General features: G+C 44.4%; 5 protein-coding genes across 5 annotated transcripts in view; 4 read left to right on the forward strand and 1 right to left on the reverse strand.

Annotated features, from left to right (window-relative positions):
- Window positions 1-26,214, forward strand: part of LOC126562922 (non-structural maintenance of chromosomes element 1 homolog) — a 260,347-nt gene that overhangs the window by 27,966 nt on the left and 206,167 nt on the right. The window lies entirely within an intron of this gene.
- On the forward strand, window positions 3,814-5,508 carry LOC126562007 (apyrase-like). The gene is made up of 2 exons (XM_050218417.1): window positions 3,814-4,149; window positions 4,225-5,508. The coding sequence occupies exons 1-2, from the start codon at window positions 3,814-3,816 to the stop codon at window positions 5,506-5,508; spliced, it is 1,620 nt and encodes a 539-aa protein (XP_050074374.1).
- Window positions 5,887-7,585, forward strand: LOC126562008 (apyrase-like). The gene is made up of 2 exons (XM_050218418.1): window positions 5,887-6,222; window positions 6,302-7,585. Exons 1-2 carry the CDS (start codon window positions 5,887-5,889, stop codon window positions 7,583-7,585), a joined length of 1,620 nt encoding a protein of 539 aa, XP_050074375.1.
- Window positions 7,964-9,662, forward strand: LOC126562009 (apyrase-like). The gene is made up of 2 exons (XM_050218419.1): window positions 7,964-8,299; window positions 8,379-9,662. Exons 1-2 carry the CDS (start codon window positions 7,964-7,966, stop codon window positions 9,660-9,662), a joined length of 1,620 nt encoding a protein of 539 aa, XP_050074376.1.
- LOC126563267 (cuticle protein CP14.6-like) lies at window positions 15,192-16,446 on the reverse strand. The gene is made up of 2 exons (XM_050219898.1): window positions 16,332-16,446; window positions 15,192-15,595 (listed from the first exon to the last, which is right to left on the reverse strand). Exons 1-2 carry the CDS (start codon window positions 16,341-16,343, stop codon window positions 15,194-15,196), a joined length of 414 nt encoding a protein of 137 aa, XP_050075855.1. The 5' UTR covers window positions 16,344-16,446; the 3' UTR covers window positions 15,192-15,193.

Genomic DNA, 26,214 nt, shown 5'->3' on the forward strand with positions numbered 1-26,214 from the left:
CAAGCCCGATGAGAAGTCCGCAAGTGGAACATTGGTTGTTTTGGTGGTGTACAATCGTAAAGATCAATGGTGTGTGAGCCCGATCGGCACGATCGTCACAGCGAGCGCGGGCTTGAAAGGGTGAGTTTTATTAGATTTTCTGCTGCTGTTTAGCGATCAGCGGGTTTGCACGCGAAACGGGTTGGAAGTTCCGGTGCCAATCCCATTCGACGGGGAGCAACTTCCTCGTTCCGAGCAACATGGTCACGAAATCGTCTTCTTCTTAAAATCCGATCATACTCCCCACACATCTTCCACACACACCGACCGTGGTAAATATAGGTTCGCCTTGACATCTCCAGCTATTTTGGTTCGAGTCCTCGCACCTGTCGGAAGATTTGGAAGCTCCGGAAATGCGATGCCACTGTAATTTGTCCGTCAGAGAATGTGTTTATGTGTGTTCGTGGAGCTTCTAGGCCATCGTGCGGTAAGAAGGTTTCCTTCACGGGTGGGCTTAACCCAGCCGTACCGACCTCAATTGTACGAAAATGTCACTCGATCTCAAGTCTGTAGGTGTTCGGGTTCGTACGGTTTCCAATTTCCAGCCAAGTCATCATGATCTGCACCAAAGACTTGGTTAACTGGGGATTATTTTTCGGGTCAATGTGTCGTGTGCCGGATCGGTTTCGTTACTCCCAGTAGCTTATTGATTTCACCGAGATATAGCGCGGTGTATCATCACCCGTCTATTGCGCACTACCAGTTTTTGCAGTCTGGGACAGCTGGCGGCAAAGTTCTGGGTTTGGTAGGAGGCAGACCTGCAGGAAGTCTGCCTTCACCCGCAACCTCGGGTGATATTTAACGCTTGCACGTCATCGATGCCAAAGTGTCGCTACGAAACCATCACACACATTGCGCCGCATTGCATCGTAAAGGCAGTTCGTGGTACTGATGGCAAATTATTGAAGATCATAGCACGAAAAGAGCACAGCGAAAAGATCTCCACCAAAAGCGATCGTGGTTAGACGGCTGCTCTTGCGTATTACTTTAGACAAGACTTAGAACCCAGACAAGGAACGACCTCGGAACTAATTTACTTGTAATTTCCAACTCCCCACACCTCTACCGGACAGCTCGTTGACAAGCGTTGAAATGATCGTGTTACCGGTTCTTCAGAACCGCGTAGTTGCAGGGCGCTGAAAACGGAATAATTTTTCTCTTGTCCGTGTAAATGTCAGTGACGTGACCGGTCCATTCCGTTTGGTCGATGGGCATCTGTGGCTGTTAGAATTGATCATTTTCCCATTAAAGATCTGCACGAGCCTCAGTGATGGTGCCGCTCTGCAGGACATTGAAAAAATGTTTCTCGCACTCAAACTTCTTCTAGGAGGAAAGGTAACTCTCCAATATTCCAATACCGCCCCGTGTTCAAGCTCATGTACTCCTGAGCTGTGGCTTTTGTTCTGTGCGGCCTTGTGTGATTTATTGATCTCAGCTGCAGAGGCAGACGTAATATGACACCAGGAAGATGGGATGGCCGATTTGTCAGGCAAGCTTAATGACCTTTGTGGCGGGGCGTTACTTTGGGAACCGGAGATTTGAATTGCGAGTTCATTAGTCGCTAAGCACGTTGTCAGCCACGCGGATGAGTAAAGTGTTCAAGGTCGATGAGGAAGATGGCCGCTGTTTTGAATGGGTCGCAATCATTGCCGAATATTTCTATTTTTAATCAAGATCATCAAGTGGGCTGGCTATTTTTAAGTGTATTTGACATGGCAATTGATGGATCGTCCAACAAATGTGGACATATTTTATTGAATGTTTTAAGTGTAGATTTTTTAAAACAATAAAAATTGCCATTTTATTCTAGGTTAAATGTCCTACAAGATCACACCGGCCATCGGAATGGTTTACTAGACTTGCTACTAACCACTTAGTTTGGTAGACAGTCCTGGATCGGACTACGGTTGATCGGTCCGGATGGGATTTGAACCCCGGTCTAGCTATGTGAATACCAGCGCCGCTATCGTCTCTATCACCGGCCAGCTGATAGAATGGTTTACTATGACTAAATAAAAACATGAGCAAATACGTTCCCGTACATAACGCTAACGTAAAGCTAAACATGCCCCATTTTTAACAACCCACCGAGTTGATGTGTCATTTACGGGCGAAGTTTTACAGCAAGCCATAAATGTTATGATATTTTTCACATCTAGCCAGTCGGCTAGTGTCTAACTTCGTAACCGCACCAACAGAAGCTCTTTAATTTACAGATGCTCTTTAACTATCTCGTACAGCGACATTTGCAGCCCGGCGCCACGAGATACCTTACGCTTTTGCTACATGGGCGACGACCTAAAGACCACCGGTTGTAAAGAACCATAAATCGATGACACCGTGTCGCTCGCAGGGTTGTAAGCGGTATGCAAAATTCAACACCGGTTGCGATTGAGCCAGTCAGTCTAACCCGAGACCGATGGGTTTCAAGATGGATGACTACGCCACGGATGCCGCGCTCGGTCAATTTGACACCGCGCATCGCAAGGCAAAAAAAAAACAGTAACGATCAACGACCAACACGGGTTGAAATGCATCATGGTAATCTCTCTCAATAAGATTTTGGTGCGCCAACCGGTGCCTTCCTCTATGTGGACAAGTTATGCAAGCTGTGATGCACCATTGCACCAAACGGTGTTATAAGAACGTTCAACTTTAATCTTTGCAACCATTACCGGCAGCTTATGCTTTCCTGGAGCTGACCGAAGAGATCGGTTACCGAGCGTACTAGTTGCGAACGCCATTATCGAGATGTGTTTAATTGCCCAATAGATGACATCGCAATTCAATGGATCATGTACCGAGCTTAAAGCAAAGCTGTAAAATGCTTAATCCGTGTAGGACACCGTGTGGTGGTAGTACTCGCTTGCCTTGGTTGCTTGAGCGCACGGTCAAAGGTTGGAGTCGTTATCGGGCCATGCATGTGAACGTGGTGCAAGAAGAAAAGAATGAAGATTCCACCCACCAAACATTCACCAACGATGCTCATTCCAAACCGGTTGAAACTAGGTTCCGAGTCTCTCTAAGCTTAAGTTTCCTCTTATGCGAATCCACCTCTAGCGGTGCTAATGAAAAGCCGTTCATTACAACGACCGGCAAGTGAATCACGTACATTGCTTTCAATTTTTCGTTATCGTACTACCAAGGTCAACAAGTTTACGGTCCCAGAGGAAGAACCTAAGACGATGGATTGTCACCGTGACATCTGACATCTCCTTAACCTCCCACTGAGTGCCGCTATACACCACCGTTAATGAGCGAGCAAGTCTGTGAGTCCTATGCGTCATTGGAAATGGAACGTAAACCAATAAACCATTTTATTGGGTGGCCAATTCATCTCCCGGCTTGATACCTCAGTAATAAATGTTCTCCATGTTTTATGATGACGGAAATAATTCGTTGCGAGGACCACCACTAAACAGTTTACGACAGCGACTCCCAACGAGTGATTAAAAAAAAAAACAGGCTCGACAATGTTATGCTTTATCGATCTTCTCCATGCACTGATTAAACGATTGCATGCGACAATCATCTACGGGTCACGATTTCCAATGTGGAGCAGAAACAGATTAGTAAACATTACATCAATATTAATGTGACGCGACATAATTTCGGTAGTTGGAGGTAGGATTAATCTCACGTGAAAGATTACCTCATAAACAGAACCTTATCGTCTGGCCTTATCAGGTGGTTGTTGTGAAATCGGATCGAAATGAAGAATTACCTATATAAACGGGCTCGTCTGACATTCGTGTAGGTCTGAGCGGATTAAGAATGAAGCATACTAACGTTTTCCTGCTGGCAGTAGCGGCTCTGGCGAGTTTGGCCGGAGCACAGCAGAATGATCTGTTTCCGTTGTCAGTAATTCATTTCAACGATCTGCACGCACGGTACAACCAGGTCAACTTGGAAGGATTCACTTGCATCGGGCAGGAACGTTGTCAAGGAGGCTATCCTCGGCAGGTGAGCGCCGTCCGTCAGATACAAGCTCAAGCGGAAAACTCGATCTATGTGAACGCGGGTGGTAGCTTCAAGGGTACCCTGTGGTATACCGTGCACCGTTGGGAGGTCGTTGCGGCCATGTTGAACGTACTGCCGGCTGATGCGATGGTGAGTGAAAGAACTAAAAAACAGGTAAACCTTTGTGAAGAGCAGCTAACCAAAAATGTTGTAACTTATTTTCAGACGCTGGGTCGTTTCGATTTCTTCCACGGACTGGAAGGCTTAAATCCGCTATTGGCCGCATCAGAAACACCGGTTGTGCTGACGAATGTGGACAACTCGAATGAGCCATCGTTTGTGAACTTTGAGCGCTCGGTTGTGGTTGAGCGATCGGGTCGACGCATCGGTATTCTCGGTGTTATTCGTCCTGACGTAGATGCCGTTGGACGTCCGGGTAATCTGACATTCACCGATCCCGTGGAGGCGGTACGCACTGAATCAGCCCGACTCCACGAAGAAGGTGTCGACATTGTAGTGGTGATTTCCTACTACGGATACTTCAATGAGCGCAGAATGGCACGCACCTGTGGTCCGTACGTTGATATCATTGTCGGTGGATCATCCAACACGGTATTGTTTAACGGCGATGCTACAGACTTCCCGCTCGAGGTGGAAGGCAACTATCCAACGGTTGAGACACAAACCGATGGTCATCGTGTGTTGGTAGTGCAGGCTGGTTCGTATGGACGATTGGTAGGCAATCTGACGGTGTTCTTCAACGATGAAGGAGAGATTGAACAGTGGGAAGGTAATCCAGTGTTTTTGGACACCAACCTACCCGAAGATCCGGAAGTTATGACAGCACTGTTACCATTCCGTGAGGAGGTGGAAACGCTCGGAAATCGTACCGTCGCCGTTGCTGAAGTCGATCTGACCCGACAGGACTGCATATCTGGTGAATGTGTGATTGGTTCTCTCATCACCGACTCCATGGTAAGAGCCTTCTTCCCGGTGTTCAATGGGATTGCGCTGCAAAACCGTGGTGGAATCCGAGGCGACTTACAGGCCGGTACAATCACCTACAAACAACTGTTCGAGGTGCTTCCATTCGAGAATCAACTGTTCTCGTTGCTTCTGCGTGGAGACCATCTGATGACCGTACTGGAGGACAGTGTTCGCAGTGCAACTGTGACCAATGGTACGGTGCGTGCTACAAATCTCCTGCAAGTTTCAGGATTGAGAGTGACGTATCGCATCAGCAATCCACCTGGCAGACGGTTGGTATCGCTGGAGGTTCTCTGTCAACAGTGTTCGGGAGAGGTGTACGAACCGATCAATCCGTTCCGGGAATATCGTGTGGCAATGGCAAGCTTCCTGGTAGAGGGTGGCGATGGGCTAGCAATCATTCCTCGCGAGGGTATGGATCTCGAGGAAGGACCAGTGGATCTGGATGCATTTGAAGAACATGTCGAACGGCTGTCACCTCTCAGCGATGCTGGAGCAGGACGCATTCGGTTCGTATTCTAAGCGATCGGTTATAATTGTAGTTAGATAATCTAAAATATGTAGAAAAAAAATTAAGAAACAATGATACAAATTATGTAGATAAAACCACAATGTAGTATCATAGTCAGTTGATGCATTCATCAACTTTACGTTAAACAGTGCAACCACGATGATTGAACGAAATTATTGGCTGATACGATGACGATACCGCTTAAGAGAACCTTCTTGTTGGCTGCTAAACACTGGAATAGACTTATCTCACGTGAAAGATTACCTCATAATCTTCTTATCTTCTAGCTGGCTTATCATGCGATTGTTGTGAAATTGAATTGAAATGGAGAATTTCCTATATAAACAGGCCTGACATTCCAAGCCTTGTGATATCGTTGTGGTGTAACAATGAAGCATATTAACGTTCTCGTGTTGCTGGTCGCTGCTCTGGCGAGTTTCGCCGCAGCACAGCAGAATGATCTGTTTCCGTTGTCGATTATCCATTTCAACGATCTGTACGCACGGTACAACCAGGTCAACTTGGAAGGATTCACTTGCATCGGGCAGGAACGTTGTCAAGGAGGCTATCCTCGGCAGGTGAGCGCCGTCCGTCAGATACAAGCTGAAGCGGAAAACTCGATCTATGTGAACTCGGGCGGCAACTTCAAGGGTACCCTGTGGTATACCGTGCACCGTTGGGAGGTCGTTGCGGCCATGTTGAACGTACTACCGGCTGATGCGATGGTAAGTTACAGAAATCAAAAAAATATATTACGGAGGCCGAGAACAGAAAAACATCTATAATTTTCTAACATCTTTCCAGACGCTGGGTCGTTTCGATTTCTTCCACGGACTGGAAGGTCTGAACCCATTTATGGCCGCATCAGAAACACCGGTTGTGCTGACGAATGTGGACAACTCGAATGAGCCATCGTTTGTGAACTTTGAGCGCTCGGTTGTGGTTGAGCGATCGGGTCGACGCATCGGTATTCTCGGTGTTATTCGTCCTGACGTAGATGCCGTTGGACGTCCGGGTAATCTGACATTCACCGATCCCGTGGAGGCGGTACGCACTGAATCAGCCCGACTCCACGAAGAAGGTGTCGACATTGTAGTGGTGATTTCCTACTACGGATACTTCAATGAGCGCAGAATGGCACGCACCTGTGGTCCGTACGTTGATATCATTGTCGGTGGATCATCCAACACGGTATTGTTTAACGGCGATGCTACAGACTTCCCGCTCGAGGTGGAAGGCAACTATCCAACGGTTGAGACACAAACCGATGGTCATCGTGTGTTGGTAGTGCAGGCTGGTTCGTATGGACGATTGGTAGGCAATCTGACGGTGTTCTTCAACGATGAAGGAGAGATTGAACAGTGGGAAGGTAATCCAGTGTTTTTGGACACCAACCTACCCGAAGATGCGGAAGTTATGACAGCACTGCTACCATTCCGTGAGGAGGTGGAAACGCTCGGAAATCGTACCGTCGCCGTTGCTGAAGTCGATCTCACCCGACAGGACTGCATATCTGGTGAATGTGTGATTGGTTCTCTCATCACCGACTCCATGGCAAGAGCCTTCTTCCCGGTGTTCAATGGGATTGCGCTGCAAAACCGTGGTGGAATCCGGGGCGACCTACAGGCCGGTACAATCACCTACAAACAACTGTTCGAGGTGCTTCCATTCGAGAATCAACTGTTCTCGTTGCTTCTGCGTGGAGACCATCTGATGACCGTACTGGAGGACAGTGTTCGCAGTGCAACTGTGACCAATGGTACGGTGCGTGCTACAAATCTCCTGCAAGTTTCAGGATTGAGAGTGACGTATCGCATCAGCAATCCACCTGGCAGACGGTTGGTATCGCTGGAGGTTCTCTGTCAACAGTGTTCGGGAGAGGTGTACGAACCGATCAATCCGTTCCGGGAATATCGTGTGGCAATGGCAAGCTTCCTGGTAGAGGGTGGCGATGGGCTAGCAATCATTCCTCGCGAGGGTATGGATCTCGAGGAAGGACCAGTGGATCTGGATGCATTTGAAGAACATGTCGAACGGCTGTCACCTCTCAGCGATGCTGGAGCAGGACGCATTCGGTTCGTATTCTAAGCGATCGGTTATAATTGTAGTTAGATAATCTAAAATATGTAGAAAAAAAATTAAGAAACAATGATACAAATTATGTAGATAAAACCACAATGTAGTATCATAGTCAGTTGATGCATTCATCAACTTTACGTTAAACAGTGCAACCACGATGATTGAACGAAATTATTGGCTGATACGATGACGATACCGCTTAAGAGAACCTTCTTGTTGGCTGCTAAACACTGGAATAGACTTATCTCACGTGAAAGATTACCTCATAATCTTCTTATCTTCTAGCTGGCTTATCATGCGATTGTTGTGAAATTGAATTGAAATGGAGAATTTCCTATATAAACAGGCCTGACATTCCAAGCCTTGTGATATCGTTGTGGTGTAACAATGAAGCATATTAACGTTCTCGTGTTGCTGGTCGCTGCTCTGGCGAGTTTCGCCGCAGCACAGCAGAATGATCTGTTTCCGTTGTCGATTATCCATTTCAACGATCTGTACGCACGGTACAACCAGGTCAACTTGGAAGGATTCACTTGCATCGGGCAGGAACGTTGTCAAGGAGGCTATCCTCGGCAGGTGAGCGCCGTCCGTCAGATACAAGCTGAAGCGGAAAACTCGATCTATGTGAACTCGGGCGGCAACTTCAAGGGTACCCTGTGGTATACCGTGCACCGTTGGGAGGTCGTTGCGGCCATGTTGAACGTACTACCGGCTGATGCGATGGTAAGTTACAGAAATCAAAAAAATATATTACGGAGGCCGAGAACAGAAAAACATCTATAATTTTCTAACATCTTTCCAGACGCTGGGTCGTTTCGATTTCTTCCACGGACTGGAAGGTCTGAACCCATTTATGGCTGCATCAGAAACACCGGTTGTGCTGACAAATGTGGACAACTCGAATGAGCCATCGTTTGTGAACTTTGAGCGCTCGGTTGTGGTTGAGCGATCGGGTCGACGCATCGGTATTCTCGGTGTTATTCGTCCTGACGTAGATGCCATCGGACGTCCGGGTAATCTGACGTTCACTGATCCCGTGGAGGCGGTACGCACTGAATCAGCTCGACTCAATGAAGAGGGTGTCGACATTGTAGTGGTTCTTTCATACTATGGACACAACAATGAGCGCAGAATGGCACGCACCTGTGGGCCATACGTCGACCTAATTGTTGGTGGATTTTCGAACACCGTACTGTTTAGTGGCGATACTGCAGACTTCCCGCTCGAGGTGGAAGGTGAATATCCAACAGTTGATGTACAGCCCGATGGTCATCGTGTGTTGGTAGTGCAGGCTGGTTCTTACGGACGATTGGTAGGCAATCTGACGGTGTTCTTCAACGATGAAGGAGAGATTGAACAGTGGGAAGGTAATCCAGTGTTTTTGGACACCAACCTACCCGAAGATCCGGAAGTTATGACAGCACTGTTACCATTCCGTGAGGAGGTGGAAACGCTCGGAAATCGTACTGTCGCTGTGACGGAGGTTGATATGTCTCGTCAGGATTGTGTTACGGGAGAATGTTTGCTTGGTTCGCTCATTACCGACTCCATGGTAAGAGCCTTCTTCCCGGTGTTCAATGGGATTGCGCTGCAAAACCGTGGTGGAATCCGGGGCGACCTACAGGCCGGTACAATCACCTACAAACAACTGTTCGAGGTGCTGCCGTTTGAGAATCAATTATTCTCGCTGCTTCTGCGTGGAGACCATCTGATGGCCGTGCTGGAGGACAGCGTTCGCAGTGCGACTGTGACCAATGGTACGGTGCAGGCTTGGGATCTCCTGCAAGTTTCAGGATTGAGAGTGACGTACCGCATCAGCAATCCACCTGGCAGACGGTTGGTATCGCTGGAGGTACTCTGTCAGCAGTGTTCGGGAGAAGTGTACGAACCGATCAATCCGTTCCGAGAGTATAGAGTCGTAGTTAATAGCTTTCTGGCAGAAGGTGGCGATCGGTTCATAACTTTTCCTCGCGAAGGTATGGATCTCGAGGAAGGGCCGGTGGATCTGGATACGTTTGTAGAGCATGTCGAACGGTTGTCACCTATCAGCGATGCTGTAGCAGGACGCATTCGGTTCGTGTTTTGAGCGATAATTTTTTTTGAAAAGTAGCGTATAAAGTTCATAACAATGATGTACAAAATAATAATATGTTTCGGTTTTTGCATCAGGTTTTATCCAATGGTTTGAGTTTTGTGGAAAAAATAAATTATCTAAATTGAAATTCTTTTATAATGGCTAGGTTTTACACAACATTGCATAACCCCAGGCGTATGATTTCGGGCGTCATTACCGGGCACTCACGTTACACGTGATTGATGCATCGGTATCTTTCGTTATCAGTTTTAGGACCATAATTCTTACAAAGCTCAAAATGTAGGTCGTAAACATATGATTACCAAATGCAGCGTAGTTAAATGATAATCGTAATTTAATCGTTTTTCTGGACATGCAACATCAATTGATAATAAACCTATCAGCTACATATTTTGTTGAGCAAGACTGCTTGGAAATCTCTTTGCTATCGCAATGTATTATAAATAACGGTTTTTTTGGCTGCGAAGTGTAGTTTACATAGAAATGTATACAATGTAATTCATGAGAAAAATAAAATTATTTGTTTAAATATTGTTGCTTGTTATCCTTACTAAGCAAGACATAATTTTGGCTTGTGGAATATCGGAAGAGATATACTCAAATGTATACTTCAACCAAAATTGAATAGCATCAATAACACAAGCAACTCCACATACTTGCATAATCCACAAAGCTTAAGCGTCCGTGGGTCCTCACATCCAGTGAGCCATTATATTGGCATGGCTAATCAAAACGAAGGCGAGAATAAAATCACCTCTTGCTATGGACGGTGACGGTCATTTATTTTGAGTCACCATCACCACCTCGAGCGTGTATCCAATCGGGCATACAAACGGTGTTTTAGCTCCCTCAGGGTATTATGTGCCCCATTCGTCTCTGCAGATGCTGTCACTGTCATGTGCTGGTACAAATCATCCAAAAACTGTCGCCTTCGGGATTAGTCGGCCAGGTCAAAGGAAAGGTTTTTCGTTTCGAACTTAATCTTGGCACGTTGATCGAGCCCCGGCCAGTTTCCTCATAAGTCACACCGACAACGCCAGAATGTCGTCCATTTGTGTCATGCTCGGCAAGTAGACACAGCTTTGACACGAGTTGAACGAATTCCTGGAAGTGGGAGTCTGCACGTGTGAGCGGGTTGCGCGTACTGAAGTGATCGGCTGATCTAAAGATGATGATGGCTGTGTGCTGCTGCTGTTCCCTTACTAGTCATCTGTTGAATAAAAGGTGACAAGTATGAGCGGGAAACCACAAACACGGTGCTGTAGTAGGTGTCAGCTCAGGTCAACTGAAGAATGTTGCTGTGCTGTGGAATTTCCGTGAATATGACCAACACAACCACCAATCCTTTTTCTTCTGCATAGATCAACGGAATAGGCTGCCGGCATTTTACAACCGGAAATTGTGGACATTTTTTACGTTTTCAAGAAGGGTAATTGAACCTGTTTGACTTATTAATAAATACATATTATTTACATTTTAATATGGGTTCTAATGTGACATTGTTACCATACAATGCGGTACTTTATGAAGCAATAACTTATCATTTATCTCAAAAAATGATTCATTATCAATTTTGGTTCCGCCCCATTGAGCCACGTGTCCATGCGTGTTGCAACATAGTTTCATGCACAAGCCTCAATTTCGTCACGAAATCGATCGATACGGTATACCACCATAGTGATATTTTATTATTAATCATCGTACTTCTTAACTGTTTTTAGTTTTTGACTACCTTTCTTCTCGCCCCTTTCTTGGCTCATCCCAAACAAGAATCATTTTACACGATACTTTACTGCACCGCCGTAAGGTTCAATCCAATCACCGACAGGATCGTGCTGTCCCATCGTTACCCGTGTGCATACAATTGTTGCTGCTATTACTTTGCATCTTGCAGCGATGCAATTTACGTTATCCACCGTACGCCGGTTGCGCGGGATCAACCGCCGAATGGATGATGTGATTATGGAAACCATACTGGACGAACAATCATTAGCTTTACGGTACGGCCAAAGGCGATCGGTTCGTTTCGATTACGATTTATTTCACGCCGGCTTAACCGTTGTTGTTGCTTTTGGTGCTGCACTGCCGCCGCCAAGTTTTCAGGTGTGGTCAAAACGGCTCTGCTCATAGGTGCTTTATGACTAAATCACCTAAATGCCCCGATCGTCACACTGGCCGTTCCGTTTGGCCCGGCGGAGCAGCGAATCGCCGTGGTGGGTATATTTATTGGCACATATTTCACAGCACGAAGTATCATCTTGACCTCTTCGTTTCATGGCGGGAGAGTGAAGCGTTGGGTGAGTATGGGACTTAGCGGTAGAAGGACGATCGTCGGGTCAATGGGGACTTTTTAAAAGAAACGAGGGTACGGTGTAGAATATGCCCCGGTCAGGGCGTGTCACGGAACGCTCTCACTCACCGTTTCTTTAGCTTTTTCTGTCGAACGAGCGTCGCGCACACAACGTATGCTGTGGATGATTGATTATGTTTGTATGGTTTATTTGCATCAATTCGAATATGTTCAAAATTTTAAGACATTTTTAATGAGTTCTTTTCAATTGAAAATAGAATTTTTAGTGAAGAATATGTAAAGAAAGGAAATGAAACAATTATAAGAAAAGCCATTAGCTAAAGTTAATAAATATGAGAGAAAAAAACCCTTTGCTGTGGCTCTACTCATTCTTTCATTATTCCTAGAGCACAATTACACATTTGTTAAACAAATAACTAGGAATACAGTGCTCCTTGCTCTTTGCCTTATCTCTGTCCTACTCAGTTAAAATTATGTAATGCAAAAATAAACGGAGATAATCCATATCATGTAATCCCTTACCACAGTCACAGATTTTCGACCATCACAGATTAATATGCTGTCGACAAGCATTCAACCCAAAATTATATAAAAAGCTGTGTTAAACTCTACATTAATATTTTAAAAACAGTTATCTATTTATTTTCTTCATTACACCATGTCATTCAAATCACACATCACTCCACTGACATTGAACTCAAAGTGAAGCATCATTTTTCTTCGTTTCATAAAAGCAAATCGCTAAACTTTCTGTATTTGGAGTGTGTAAGCGATTCCAATAGTGAAGAGATTAGCTGCACACACACACGCACACACAAACACGCGGGCAGTCAGCACAACAAACCGCGCCAATTATGCAACGGTGCGCGTATGGAAATTCCATCCAGCCATGAGCAATAATGGTGGCTGCATTGGTTTCACCGATAATTTTTCTATTTTTATCGCCATCGATTGCCAATGTCATCACCGGGTGGTGCCGATCGGCTTCGCTGGAACCGCTTTCGAACGATCAATCATCATCCGATCCGGGTTGTCCGGGGTAATGTGGCACCGTCGTCTGAGGTCGTACGGTCCGGTTTGACCCGAAAGCGGTATGCGCTTGAGATTGCTCGCTGAAACTAGCGTTGGTTGCGTTTACATATTCCAGCACGTAACAACGTATGAAAACAAAAAGATTTACTTTACTCAATAAAATCACTTGCTACGCATGATATCAAATTTTCACTGGGAACGCATGTTGAAGCAGCCATCCGAGACCGAGAAACATTGTCATTCCTATAAATAGTATCCTCAGCCCACTATCACACGATAAATATACACTCGTTCGTGCCTTGAGCGCTCCACTACACGTCGTCTCTGTTGGCCAAATTTGGAGCGCTCCATTTTGGCAATGTGACGTTTGATCAGTGCATCTGCGATACATGACGCCCTAGGGAACGGATACTTCGTTCACCGATTATCTCTGCAGTCAACCTCATTTCCACGCCTTCAAACTACCGTGAGTGCGCGTGTGAGGTTCAAAGTTGAAGAGGATCACATAAATATGGCCTTCCACCTTTGTGGTGTTGGAGGTATTGCAGAAGATCTGTCGACATTCACAGAAGAAAGGAGCCTTGTATAATACCTCACCAGCGAATAGTGGGACAACACCTAATTGGTCAAATTTTGGAAGGAAGTTATAATTAGTTATTTAATATTATTTTATAATTAATTAAGCATATAACTCATGTAGAATACACTTTGCATAAAAGTCATTCAAACTACAAAAGAAATTAATGATATTCACTTCCTCAACTCACCTCGACCGGTTGTGCCCGTATACATGAAAGTGAAAGCACTCGCCTTCCAACCACTTGCGCCAAGTTGCGATCAGCACTCCCTCAAGCTTTTTCAACTGAAGATGAGCTGAGCTTACGCTGTGCTGTGTCACGCATAACCCCACTGAAAAAGTGTCCCAAAGCCTTGGGAGTTTCGTCTCGATGTTGCGTCACACTGCCGGTGAAAGATGCATCCGAAACCCTGACCTTGATTGTTGAGGCCGGCGAAGAAAGAAATCGCGTGTGGAGAAAAACCGAACTCACGAGAAGGAAGAGATCTTCAATACGTTTTTTCTTCTTCATCGTCTCCCTCCGTTTCATCGAAAATCTTGCAAATGCCGGTAATGCAATAGGTTTGGTACTTGAACGCAACTGAAGTCTTACGGCAACGTGCAAACGCATGAGAAAATGTTCCGAAACGCATTCGGCAACTCCGAGGGTACTGCATGTCCCCTATACAGTCCCCAAAAACATTCCTCTCACGCTGCACAACCGTATACCGAGATGCTATTTTAGCCGCTTTGCTGACCTTTAGCCGATGGTAGATGATTTTAAAATTAGTGTCTGCCTGTGCTTACCCCGTCTTCGAGTTGTTTCTCCGCTTAGCCGCATCTTTAAACGATCGTTTAGCATTTCACGGCTTTATACTACTCGGTTGCCATTAATCGAATCAACTTCAAGACGGATGTATGGCCGGTTATGAAGTTGAATGCTGTGGTGGTAGAAGTTGAAAGAGTTTTATGATGGCTGAGTGGGACTCGGACAGTTTTCAGCTAGTGTTAGAGCACACGTGCAAGAGAAACCTTGAGCCGGAAGTTTTATGAGCTACATCTTCCAAAGAGTGTCGTTCGTGTTGGGTCGAAGCACTTAAGAAGATTGTTTAAGGGGGTACTACCAAAACGTTGAATCATCATGCAGAGTGTGGTCAATTAAATCAATCCGCCTGTCCTTATTACATCAAACACGTTGATGTCTGCAGGCTAATGAAAACACAGTATTGATTTAAATTTTTTGTTGGTTGTTTTATTTATAAACTATCAACGGGCTATTTACATACGATAGACTTGGGAAGAATTTTGAACAAAGTGAGGTTAGAAAACAATTTCACAGAAAGATTGTTGTATCGGTAGGAAAGCTAGAGAGATAGAGGATAGAACGTGTGAAAGATTTTCTAAGATGGCAGTGACAGTATTGCCCCGTGTAGTAGATCTTTGTAGATTGTTGGCTTTGCTCCTGCGGCCAGCTGACCTCCTAACGTCAACCGTCCGCCCGGATGCACTTTTGGAGTATATGTCAGGTGATGTAAAGTGTTCGAACGGTGCACAAAGAACCAGCAAACCGTTCGCTGACTGGATATCTGCTCCGCTCTCTGCTCAACGCAGCAACGCTCCAGCTTACTTCTTGCCGCTCAGCCGGGCAATGGCAGCGTTCAGGGCGTCCATGCTGAAGTTGGGGTCATCACGCGGCGGGTTGGCGCGGATCTGCTCCAGCGTCTTCAGAACGTGATCCGGAGCGGGTCCATCGACGGGCAGATGAGCACCCTGCGGCTGGAATCCGTTCTCATCGGCAACGTACGTCACCTGGTACTGTGCACCATCGTCACCGGTGTACGAGTAGCTACCCTGCGCCGACTGGCCACCAACTCCACTCTCCTGGGCAGCAATACCGTTGCTCGTTTCGTACCGATAGTTGTACGATCCGTCCGGGTTTACGACCGAATCGGACGCAAGCACCTGGGCCTGAGCGTCCTGTGGGTTTTGGGCGGCTGCGACGGCAACCAGGGCGGCGATGACGAACTGTGTTGCAAAACGAACGAAAAAAAAAAAAACGACAGTCAGACGGATTACAATGCGTGTAGCGTGATCCAACAAAGGCCTGCAGAAGATGAGGGAATCGCCGACACTGTTGAGTAATGGTCCGGAATCGAAAGTGACAGTAATGCTAATTAATCGGATGAGAAGACATTTGCCAAGCCAGCCCGCCAAAGGCAAAGCTTATGACACGATAGGCTTTTCGAAAATGCGTATACAGGTGTTATAAGTAAGAAACTCGTACAGTTTTTCAGTTACAAATCCTTCTCAGAAGGTGCTCAGGAGGCAACGGCAATAATATAAATCGAAGTAAGTAAGATTTTTGCCGACAATTTATGAAGCACTCCTTAAATATTTCGAACAACTCCAATCAGTGTTCAACCAAATCAAATCAAAACAGTTCACTGCTACAAATAAACACAAACTCCATGGAAGATGTGTAATTTCACATCCAAAAATATCGTCGAATAAATAGTTCACCGAACTAGCGCCATCCATCTAGCAAATAATTCTGCAATCTTTCACCTATTGGCACGCTGTACCACTTGTCCATTACACACTGTACATCACCGTCACACTTTTAGCAAGCGTGTATTCACTATTAGCAACAATTCGCGCCATCTCAACTGTCACCAAACTGTCACTCGGTTGCCGATTCTTGGGTACACTTGCAGAGGAAACGATTCTTGCTCGTCTCACGGCACGGTTGCTGCTCACTCACCAGCTTGTACATGTTGACGTAGAGTTGCGTTGGGGTGTTGCTGGGCTGCGTGTGCCTTGATAAAAGCTAATGCGAGAACTGATATCAATTATCGTCCGCAGCGACGCTTATATAGGTGGCCGGATGACAAACAAAAACCCGACCCCAAGCACAAAACCCACAGCTCTGGCTCCCTGGGATGCTGCGTCTCTCGGTTGCTCTACTGCCTTCGATGGCTGTTGGAAGGGAGGGATGATGGTTCCAGTACGCTTTGCTGACATCTTCACCGCAACCTTTCGGTGCTGGCGCTGAGTGTATGTGCGTGCCATCCTCTCACTTGCGTGATCTATCATCCCTCCCGCGCGTTACGATCGGGTCGCCAGCAACGAATCAGCATCCCACCACACTGGTGCGGACCACTACCGGTGCCCTGCGAATAACTTACCGACAAATGTCGCAGGCCCGCCGGGAGGGAGTTCGTCGCCTGGGAAGCGCGATGCAGTGCATCGAAGTCTTTCGATCAAACGCATTCCAAACAAATTAGATGCGACTGCTATTTTCGTGGTGCTCTTCTTCGTCTGCTGGCTTTCCATTTACAATACGCACGTCCGTGACGTGCTATCCCGATGGGTAGCTTCTCGAACCGAACCGTGCACACCGTGGGCTTCACGAATCTTGATGGGCCAATTGTAACGATCCCCACCGATACTTCGCAGTGAACACCCTTTCTCTGTTGCTGCCAGTAGATTTGTTTGGCACCCCTTCCTCTTCGCACCCCAGCATAGCTGAGGAACATCATCTTCGGTGTGCGGAGGATCAAGCGCGCGAGGAAGCAATGTCGAATGTTAAGTGGCAGCTGTTACCCTTCAACACCTCTTACTCATTACAGTGAGTGTGAAGAATCTGCACCGTACCAAACCGGTGAGGTTTTTTTTTGTTTTGGGGGGGGGGGGGGGGTACATTCGTTGCAACTCCCTCTTCAAAACTCTCCATTCTAATGGCAGGTGTTTCGATCGAAGATGGAAGGATTATTTTCGTCGGCTGTCGCTACACATAATGATGATGCTTGATGAGGATGTTTTCAAAAATTGGTCACAGCTTCCCCCCGAACACGGGATTGTATATATTGATCCACTCGCTTCCCCAAACCACCAGAATGCCCTTTTACTTTCACGAATTCACGATGAACACACGCTGAAACATGCTGATCGCAGTTTTTTTTGCTGTTGGCCGTGTAGTAGAAGATCAAGATCAATGTCAGGTCTGGTAATAGGGACGAGATTGTTGTGCCAACAGCAGCAGCAGGGGCAGCAGCAGACCCACCAAGGTAAGTGGACTCAATTTTGCCATTTGCTGGTCGAGGAAACGGTTCGCACCGTTCAGCAATTAACCAATATTCCAAACCGATCAGTTAGGAACGCTTTGGTGTCTGCGTACAGGTAGGTTAATAAGTGCCGATTGCTGCTTTGCGGCGATTTGTTTCAATTTCATTCAATTAAAGTCTTGTTTTTCGATGTTACTATTTGTTGCAGCATTCAATTTGTGGGTGATTTCTACTTGTGATACATGTGTAGAGCATTATTTTTAGCAGAAATATTATAAACATCTTTTATAACAATACGTCCAGGCAGTTCAACGTGAATTCATCGTTATAGCAATAGAAAATTCCTTCAATTAACGTCTAGAAAAGGAAAGCGTTTTACGCTTTCAAAAACTCTTCATAGTTGGGAAATTGTTTACATACTTTTTTATTGAAGTTGATCCATAATTTTCAAATTATCCGTGTTTATTCGCATTAAGCTTGAAATAGAATTGTGCACGACTCTTCTGTAAATTTTCATACTCATTCACTTTCTGATTATTGCTACTTCAACATTATTAGTAAATCAGTTTACGGTCGAAATTGGTGGCATTAAAATTTATTACTGTAGGACTGTAGCAAAAGTCTGATACTTTGTATTGATTATTAGTTTAAATTGATTATTCCTATTTCAGAATAGTTCAACATAAGATGCACATGAAAACCAGTGTTTAAATGCAATTTTTATAAACGATTTAACTTCTGCAGTGATGTTATTTAAAAAGGAATAATAGCTGGTCCTAATTTGGAAGAACAAATAAATTTTTCTTGGAAGTACAACAGCTTAGATTTAATTCACTTCTCAAAATATGTTTAATTCATGCTCTTCTATGTACATTAATATTTGCCTAATGATGTCAATTATGTTCAGTTTTCGTATCAATGAATGATATTTTACTGTATATGATGCAAAAGTCGGTTTGATGCAATTATTATAAATACTGCTGTTTAAATTCATGTTCGAAAATTTCCTTCCCTTTTCCAACAACAGTCTTTATAGACTAAATTTGTGGAATACATATTGAAATCTTGGTTGGCTACCAATTTATTTCATACTACCAATAGTATGAAAAAAATCAACTTTTTGATCCGAATAAACTTTGACCCTGTGATGCATATCAGCTTGTGGAATATAAATAAAATATAATTTTATGCATTAATAATAAACGTAGGAGCTATAAAAAAAACCCATTTAAACCTAACACACGTTTAAGCTTCTGCGTAGATAAGATCCAACCATTTGCAAGTCGATTACAAGTTGGTCGAAAGTAAAAATAAAACAAAGAAACACAGCTTGATCGATCAATCGATCGAACGCTCGAAAAGCAATAATGCGTTCATGCAAGCTCACACCTTGTCGCTTCATAAACATCAGCACGCAAATCATCCGAAAACCGGTACAGAAAACGGAACCGCAAGCAAGCCGTTTGGAGACGATGGCAAAGTTTAGCGTCAAATTTCCGATCCATCAACAGCGCCGATGATCGGCCGCCTAATCGTGGTGGAAAAGCGAGGAAAATAACAAAACAACAACCACAAAACCACATGTCCTCGTACGGGGGCAAGCAATTTAATCCTGGTAGCGATTCGAATCGAACCGATCGATCGGTTTCCTCCTTCTGTGTGTGTGGTGTGGTGAACATGTCGTTAGGAATGCGAGCGCTACGTGATTCTCCAACCGGTGCGAGTGTCTCAACAAGCGGCGAGTCCGAGTCTTGGAAAACCATAAACCCTCCAAGGGCGACGGGTGATAAACATCTCGAAAAACGAATCTCCAACCTATGAAAGAGAGAGAAACGCGGTATATCTAATCGACAATCGAGACGGTGAATAATATTTATAAAAATGTGTCTAGGATGATGTGTGTCTGTTAGTGCGGATTGTTATTTTTAACTTTCTTGGGCAAATAATTCGTGCGTTGCTTTGCTTATTTATTGTGCATTCTCTAAAAATTCATCATTCTAATGGAACGCTAGACAAATCGATTCTTTTACAACCCTTTCGACGACATTTCTCTCGCCCCCTTAGTAAAGACAAAGAGACAAGAACTTCATTTCGGTAAGGAAGACAAGCTATTTCCAGCGACAATAACAACAGTCAGCGCTGTAACGCGCCTGAAGGTCAACACGTGAAGCCAATAGATGCACGAAAGGCAGATGAAACAGTCGGTTCAAGATTGAACACTGAATCCTCCGTCCATCGGTTGTCATGTAAACGGTGGACGTTTGCTCGCTGTAACAGCTGTGCCGCATCGACTAAGTCGGCAAAGTCGATACCAAAAAAAAAAAAAAAACGATTTTCGGTTCCTCCAGTACCGGTTGCATTGCCTACCCTTGGCCAGGTTGTTTATCATAATTTTCGAATAAATTATAATATTTCTTCACACCAATCCCGCACCGTTCTGCTCCAGCACGGCCTCCGCCACCGATGGGATTGGGATTGAATATTTGAACCCTCTAGAGAAGAGAAGAAGCAAAAAATAAAGCGACACCCGTTCGCTGCGTGCAGAAGCGATTTCCTTACGATCTGATGTCAATGCGTTGGGCAAATATTGGACTGTGAAGATCTGCGCACCCGAGCAGAAGTAGCAACAGTGAATCCGTTGTTCACGTTCGGAAGAGTATTGCACGAGTTGCATAAGAGTGTGACGAAGGAATATGAGAAGAAGTTGAGCTCTAAGTACATGTTTATTCAATCGTGTGCAGGTTGTACAGGTGGGTGTAGTAGCCGCTCCGTTGTTCCTCACGGTGTGGGTTAAATGTTTGGGGAAGGATTTCATTCATGGATTTCAATGGGTTTTCCAGCTGTATTTGCGTTGGGATGAATAGGTTAGGAGGTGCATTCCACGCTTGCTTACGAAATTGATTGCTTTTTAAGTAAACTAATTATAAATAAAATAAAGCTTGAAACATGATGATATGGCATTACTCTATAGCAATATAATTCACAATCAACAAACACCCAGGCATGTTGTGGTGGCTTATTCATTTTTTACTTACTCAATTATCAGGCACTCAAAAGTACTCGATGCAACTTGCAGCCGAATTTATTTAAGTTTATTTTATAGGTTAAAATGTAGCCAAAAATCTAAATTCTATCTGTAAGATTGGGTAGAACTTTCTGTAGAACTGTAACTGTAAGACTGTGTAGCGTTGATGAAAAAGCAAGATTGGGTTCATAACAATAGTGCTAATTAATTGCGATTCTAATCAAATTTAACCACAACACAGACAGTGTGATGCTACCAAAACCTTGATATTAGCACCAAATAAGGCAAATGAAGCAAGATGAACGAAAAAACTTCAACAGAAGGAATTTTGCTAATGTCAGTAGACAGGAAAGTGTCTTGTCTCGAAATATTCCATCACCTCAATTAGGTATTAGAGTGCCGATTTTAAGTTGATTTATCGCGTTCCAGGGCCGTTTGAGTGTAATTAGGAAACCTCCCTCCTCTTTGCCATCTGACCAGACCAGACCACTGCCATTCACAGTGGTGAGAAGACGAACCGCTCATTGAGAAGCGTGCTAATTCGAATAAAACACACTATGCCCTGCACGGGACACGAAAGAAATAATCATTAAAAAGCTTAATGTCAACGGCCGGCTTGGGTTGCAAAATTGTCTAGAAGTGGCGTCATTTCGTCATGCGTTTTTTTTCTCCTACCAGTGCGTGGAAAATGCATAAAATGCAGATTGAACATTTCATCACAATGCGGCTTAATTTTAAGCGCATCGCGCCCAAAAAACAACCACGCCACAGCCGCAAATAAAACAATAACAACACACCCATCAAAAGAGCTCAATGCCAGCCGGGAAGGAAAGCAGCACGCGCAAGCGACGAACCTCTTATACGCTCTTTTGACCCACTTAAGTTTTAAGGTCGGGACATCGGACATCCAGCAAAACAACAGCAAATAAACATCTTCAAAAACTCAAAACTAGCACGTTAAAGCTGTTCCCCGATCGGTTTTATAATTTTACGCGCCGGAATGCTTAATAAGACGGTGCAAAACAAAAGTAGCTCACTGTCGGCTGTAATTATTGTCAATTATCATCACTCGAAAATTGGCTTTAAAAACTTCGATCGATCGGGTGGTGCCGAAAGCTGAATGTGAAAAGATGATTTAAATTGATAGTGAAAAGCGATTAAGTTATCAGATCAACCCCCGTCATTTTCCTTTTCCTCAGCTTTGCCCAAACGAAATGCCGTGGTAACGCTGTTGGTCCTTGCCAATCAAAGACCGATGACTAGGCAGGTCCTCGTGGTCGGTGGCTGGGAAAGCCGATCATCCCTGTTCACTGTTTGGTCGCAATCATCATAAAAATAATCAGCATACGGACCTGTCAGCGTGATGGTCAGTTGGATGGTGATCGGTGAATCAGACGCTTAAATGAAGCTCCACTTGCTTCAATGCATCAGTACGATTACGCCAAGTGCAAGCAAACGACCAAACTGGGGAGAAATAACAACAAAAACAAAAGGAACCTGTCCTGTATGAAGACGCATCGGAGACGGTTCAGAAAATTGGCTACTGGTCAAGAGGTCAATGCAATCATGCATCGCCACTGGTCCACCAGAAGCGAGCGAGCTGAGGTAACAACCTCATCGCTGGAATGAAGAGCAGGATAATTGATGGATTTTTACTCGTTTTCGGGGGTCTCTTATTTACAATTTTTTTGGGTTTAGTTGTTGCTGTTGCCGTTGGCCTCCGATTCCTTGCGGGTCATCGGGGCCGGGCACAATGGTATGGAGACGATCACTTCGTCACCAGAAAGGTCACCATCGCCATCGCGGGACCCCGCGGTAGAGATATCGACGAAATCGATCGTTTTGGATGGCTCTCTAGTGCGAAAGACCCGGGGGTCGCGTGAAGCGTTTTGACATTTTCACTTGCAAGAAATCTGCGTGTGCACATTGTTATGGCTGTTGTTATGCGTTTTGGTTTTCTTTTCCACTCTGCGTTGGGCTTGTTTGTGTGGTGTTTTTTTTTATCTCCTACCATCTTTGGCACAGGGTGGAGATCTTTCCGAATTTGCTAATCCTTGGTGAAGGATGAGATTTGCATTGGGCTGGTTAATGATGGCTCTTCTTGATGATAAATTAACTTTTACCAAAGGTTTCTCACATTCTTCTTGTAAGAAGCGCAATCGAATTTCTATGTAATGTTTAATCTAGTTAGTTACATTGACTATTCGAGCTTTTGGTAATGCGATAGCTAATTAAAATCATGAAAAATGGTTCAGAAGGACATTAGGTTAAAATTGTTTGTTTATACAATGCAGTCATCACAAGCGTTGTTAACAAAACAACTTACAATTGTACCGTCATAATTAATTAAAAATAAATGAAATAAAAATAGGTCAAAATTGTTATTTTTCCTTCAAGAGCTTTCCTGAAACTACCCTAGTGTTTTAACATATAATAGCATAAATAAATATGTAAATAAACAAACACTTATCTTTCTTAAACGTTATTGCGCAAAACGGCTATACTGAGCGCTAAGCGATAATGCATATCGCGTCTTATATTACCTTATTCCAATTTATATGGTCCCACCAATTTACAGCCTGCCCAGCGCCTAATAATTACTAATTTGTCCACCATTCCGCCTTCTTCACGCTCCGGCTCAAGTGCACCGATGACGTACGGTGCCGTAACATTGGATTTTAGGGGTGGTGACTTTTCACCTTACACCGGTGCGTCGCCGCTTTTAGATACATTCGTCAACTCCAGTCGCGACACGGTAACCGTTTGACATTTGGACCAACGCAACACACTGTAACAGCGCATCGCAACGCATCGGTACACGCCATGGTAAATCGATTCGTTACGAGCATTTACTCTTCTTGCACCAGCTATAAACCCACCCCGACACACATACATGCATGGAACATTTGCCGGCTACACTGTCATCCATGCCGGTTGGATCTTCTGCCTGCTGGGCTGGCCTTGGGTCGAAAATTGACATTTAAATACCCTAGCCTCCCTAGGCTACCGGGTCAGTGTGGGTAAGATATGCTGGTACTTCCATCGGTGCATGCGTTTTGGAATGGAGCAAAACATCGCATGAATGTCACATTTTGACGAATGTCCCACATCAAGCCACCAGGTGATGTGATGTTCCTTTTTGAATAGTTTTGTTTGCGCTAGGACGAGCGAAGGGTTGAAGCAAACTTGTTTCAAATCACATCAACTTTAGACAAGGAATATACATCAGAAAAATGGTTAGGAAAAACATGGCACCTAACACGATCGCTCATTTGGCTACCGAATCCTTCCCTTACAAATCGGGGCGGGTAGATTTGCTGCAGGCCAGTGACACGCACGTTTGACAAGCAGGTAAGTTGTACAAAAGGCGCCACACACAGATCATTGCTAGTTGCCGCTCGTCTTAGCGATGAAAGTTTAACCCAAACGTGTCCCATTTTTTTGTTTTGTTATTTGTGCGTGTGTGTGTGTGTGCGTGGGGTCAGGTATGGAAAACCCAATCCCTTGGTGATCCCCAAACTATACCCGTGCGATCGTTGTCAGTTTCAGGGTCGAAACAGGAAATGGTGCTGCCGCGTGGTGCGCGTGTTTGTGATCCGCAAACGGACAGTCAGGTGACGGGTTGGGGTCTGCAATGAAATGTCTCGTTATGAAATGGATGTTGCGTCAAAAAAAAGCTCTGTTCAATCTTCCCTACCAATCCAATCCTTCCTTCAGTCTATCACACCCACCGAAAGCATCAATCATTGTGTTTGACCTTTTCAGCTACTGCGCGAAGCATCAAATGGGTTGGCTTTTGATGCGCCAGAGTGATGCTCGCGTGAGTAAATGTATATTTGGCGTGTGCGCACGTGTGTGTGTGTGTGTACCCTAAAATTGGATGTATTAATTTATGCTTAATTGAGCGCCCACTCGCCCACCTATATCTTCTTTCGTCCCTTGCGCGGAACCTTCCTTGTAATGCGAAATCCCGCAATGAAAGGTGCAAATGAGAAAATTGACAACGTATAATCTGTCAAATGGCTCCGGGGGTGTTTGCATTGATGGTAGCTGGTAGCGGTAATTAAATATTTACTCTTTTCATGTTCGGACATGGTTGATCGAAAGACCGGGAATGGAAAAAAACCATCAGAGAGGGAGATATTTAGTATTTGCATCGGTAGCGCGATTTCTGAGATGGCATTGAGCATTTTGATGGATCGGATCTTGAGAGTGCAGTTTTCAATTCGTAAGATTGAGACTACTAGAAAATGAAATCGATTTAACATTAGTTATTTTTTGCTTTCACCATTTGTTTTTTGAAGTTTTTTTAAAGCTGTTTGATTTTTTTGCTCTGACTTTATTAAATCTACAAGCTCAATAATATTTATAGAAAATCCCAAACATTTCGGCCGTTGATTAAATAACAGCACTAAAAGATTTTAATCATGATGATACCAGAGTCACCCGGCCGGAACGAATAATCCTTGCTGGTAACTTAGTATTAATATTAGCGAGCAGAGAGATATTATCGATCATTAACCATTTTTACCAAGGTCGCATGGGCTAGTGAAGGTTTTCCAGACAACTTCCAACATTTTCAGTTTTTTAAACTGTACATCAGCTCATCTATATTCTAACATCAACTATCTTTACAATAAGGAAGCTGCTGACGTGTGATCAAACTAGTTCAACTTGTTTAAATAAACCTGAACTAATTTCAATACCAGTATGGAATTTATTTTTGCCCAGCTCCACTCATAAGAAGTTACACTCTACCTTCATTCCGAATAGTAATGCAGAGGAATGCAGATTTTTTTGCAAACTTATCTCCAGAGCAGCTCTACTCGTTCACCCTCGTGCTCTGAAGCATCCATTCCTTCATTCCCTGAATCACCCTGAATCCATTCCTTCATTCCTTAGCGACATTGCTTCACATACTCTGCTGAGGATCTCGACTCAGAACCAACTCTGATTAATGTTGAATCAACGGGAGAAACTATCTGCACCACGTGTCTTTATAATAAAACAAACTCATAGAATGGGCATATTGTTGAAGATCCTAGGTTCGAAAAGCGATTGTAGATGATATCAATAACTGAACAAATAATAAAATAAAAAGAGTTGTTTGTTTAAAAGCTCGGAGTTTATAGCTTTATACATACATACTAGAATAAACTATCAAATGGCTACCAGAAGGTGGTCCGTGTAAATCCGGAAGACTGATGACATAATACCACGAATCTTTCAAAGTTCGTTTTTTATGTTGAAAATTATCAGCGGTTTATAAAACCAGAACAGGGTGAAACAAATCTTGATCATAATATGTATGGTTCTAATAAAAGCTCATCTTAAAATAGCAGTAATCTTCTCAAACCGGCTCTCTTAGTTTTAAACATATCCATACTGCCGCCTTGCACACGTGCTCTCAAACACCTCGTTTGTGCCGGTTTTTTTTTTTTTTTTACCACGTACAGTCGAGTTCCAACGGCCTTCACCCGTACGAACCTATCGTCCACCACCCCGTGCATTAACCACTGCGTCGTGGTTCAACCCAAAGAGGTCAAATTAGTCCA

This window comes from Anopheles maculipalpis, chromosome 3RL (assembly GCF_943734695.1).
Source record: "Anopheles maculipalpis chromosome 3RL, idAnoMacuDA_375_x, whole genome shotgun sequence".
NCBI classification, from domain to species: Eukaryota; Metazoa; Arthropoda; class Insecta; order Diptera; family Culicidae; genus Anopheles; species Anopheles maculipalpis.

Excerpts from the sequence above, each read along its gene's own strand:
- LOC126562007 (XM_050218417.1), top strand. The coding sequence starts at position 3,814 with ATGAAGCATACTAACGTTTTCCTGCTGGCAGTAGCGGCTCTGGCGAGT. Across the intron at positions 4,150-4,224 it reads TACTGCCGGCTGATGCGATG|ACGCTGGGTCGTTTCGATTT; the intron begins GTGAGTGAAAGA and ends ACTTATTTTCAG.
- LOC126562008 (XM_050218418.1), top strand. The coding sequence starts at position 5,887 with ATGAAGCATATTAACGTTCTCGTGTTGCTGGTCGCTGCTCTGGCGAGT. Across the intron at positions 6,223-6,301 it reads TACTACCGGCTGATGCGATG|ACGCTGGGTCGTTTCGATTT; the intron begins GTAAGTTACAGA and ends ACATCTTTCCAG.
- LOC126562009 (XM_050218419.1), top strand. The coding sequence starts at position 7,964 with ATGAAGCATATTAACGTTCTCGTGTTGCTGGTCGCTGCTCTGGCGAGT. Across the intron at positions 8,300-8,378 it reads TACTACCGGCTGATGCGATG|ACGCTGGGTCGTTTCGATTT; the intron begins GTAAGTTACAGA and ends ACATCTTTCCAG.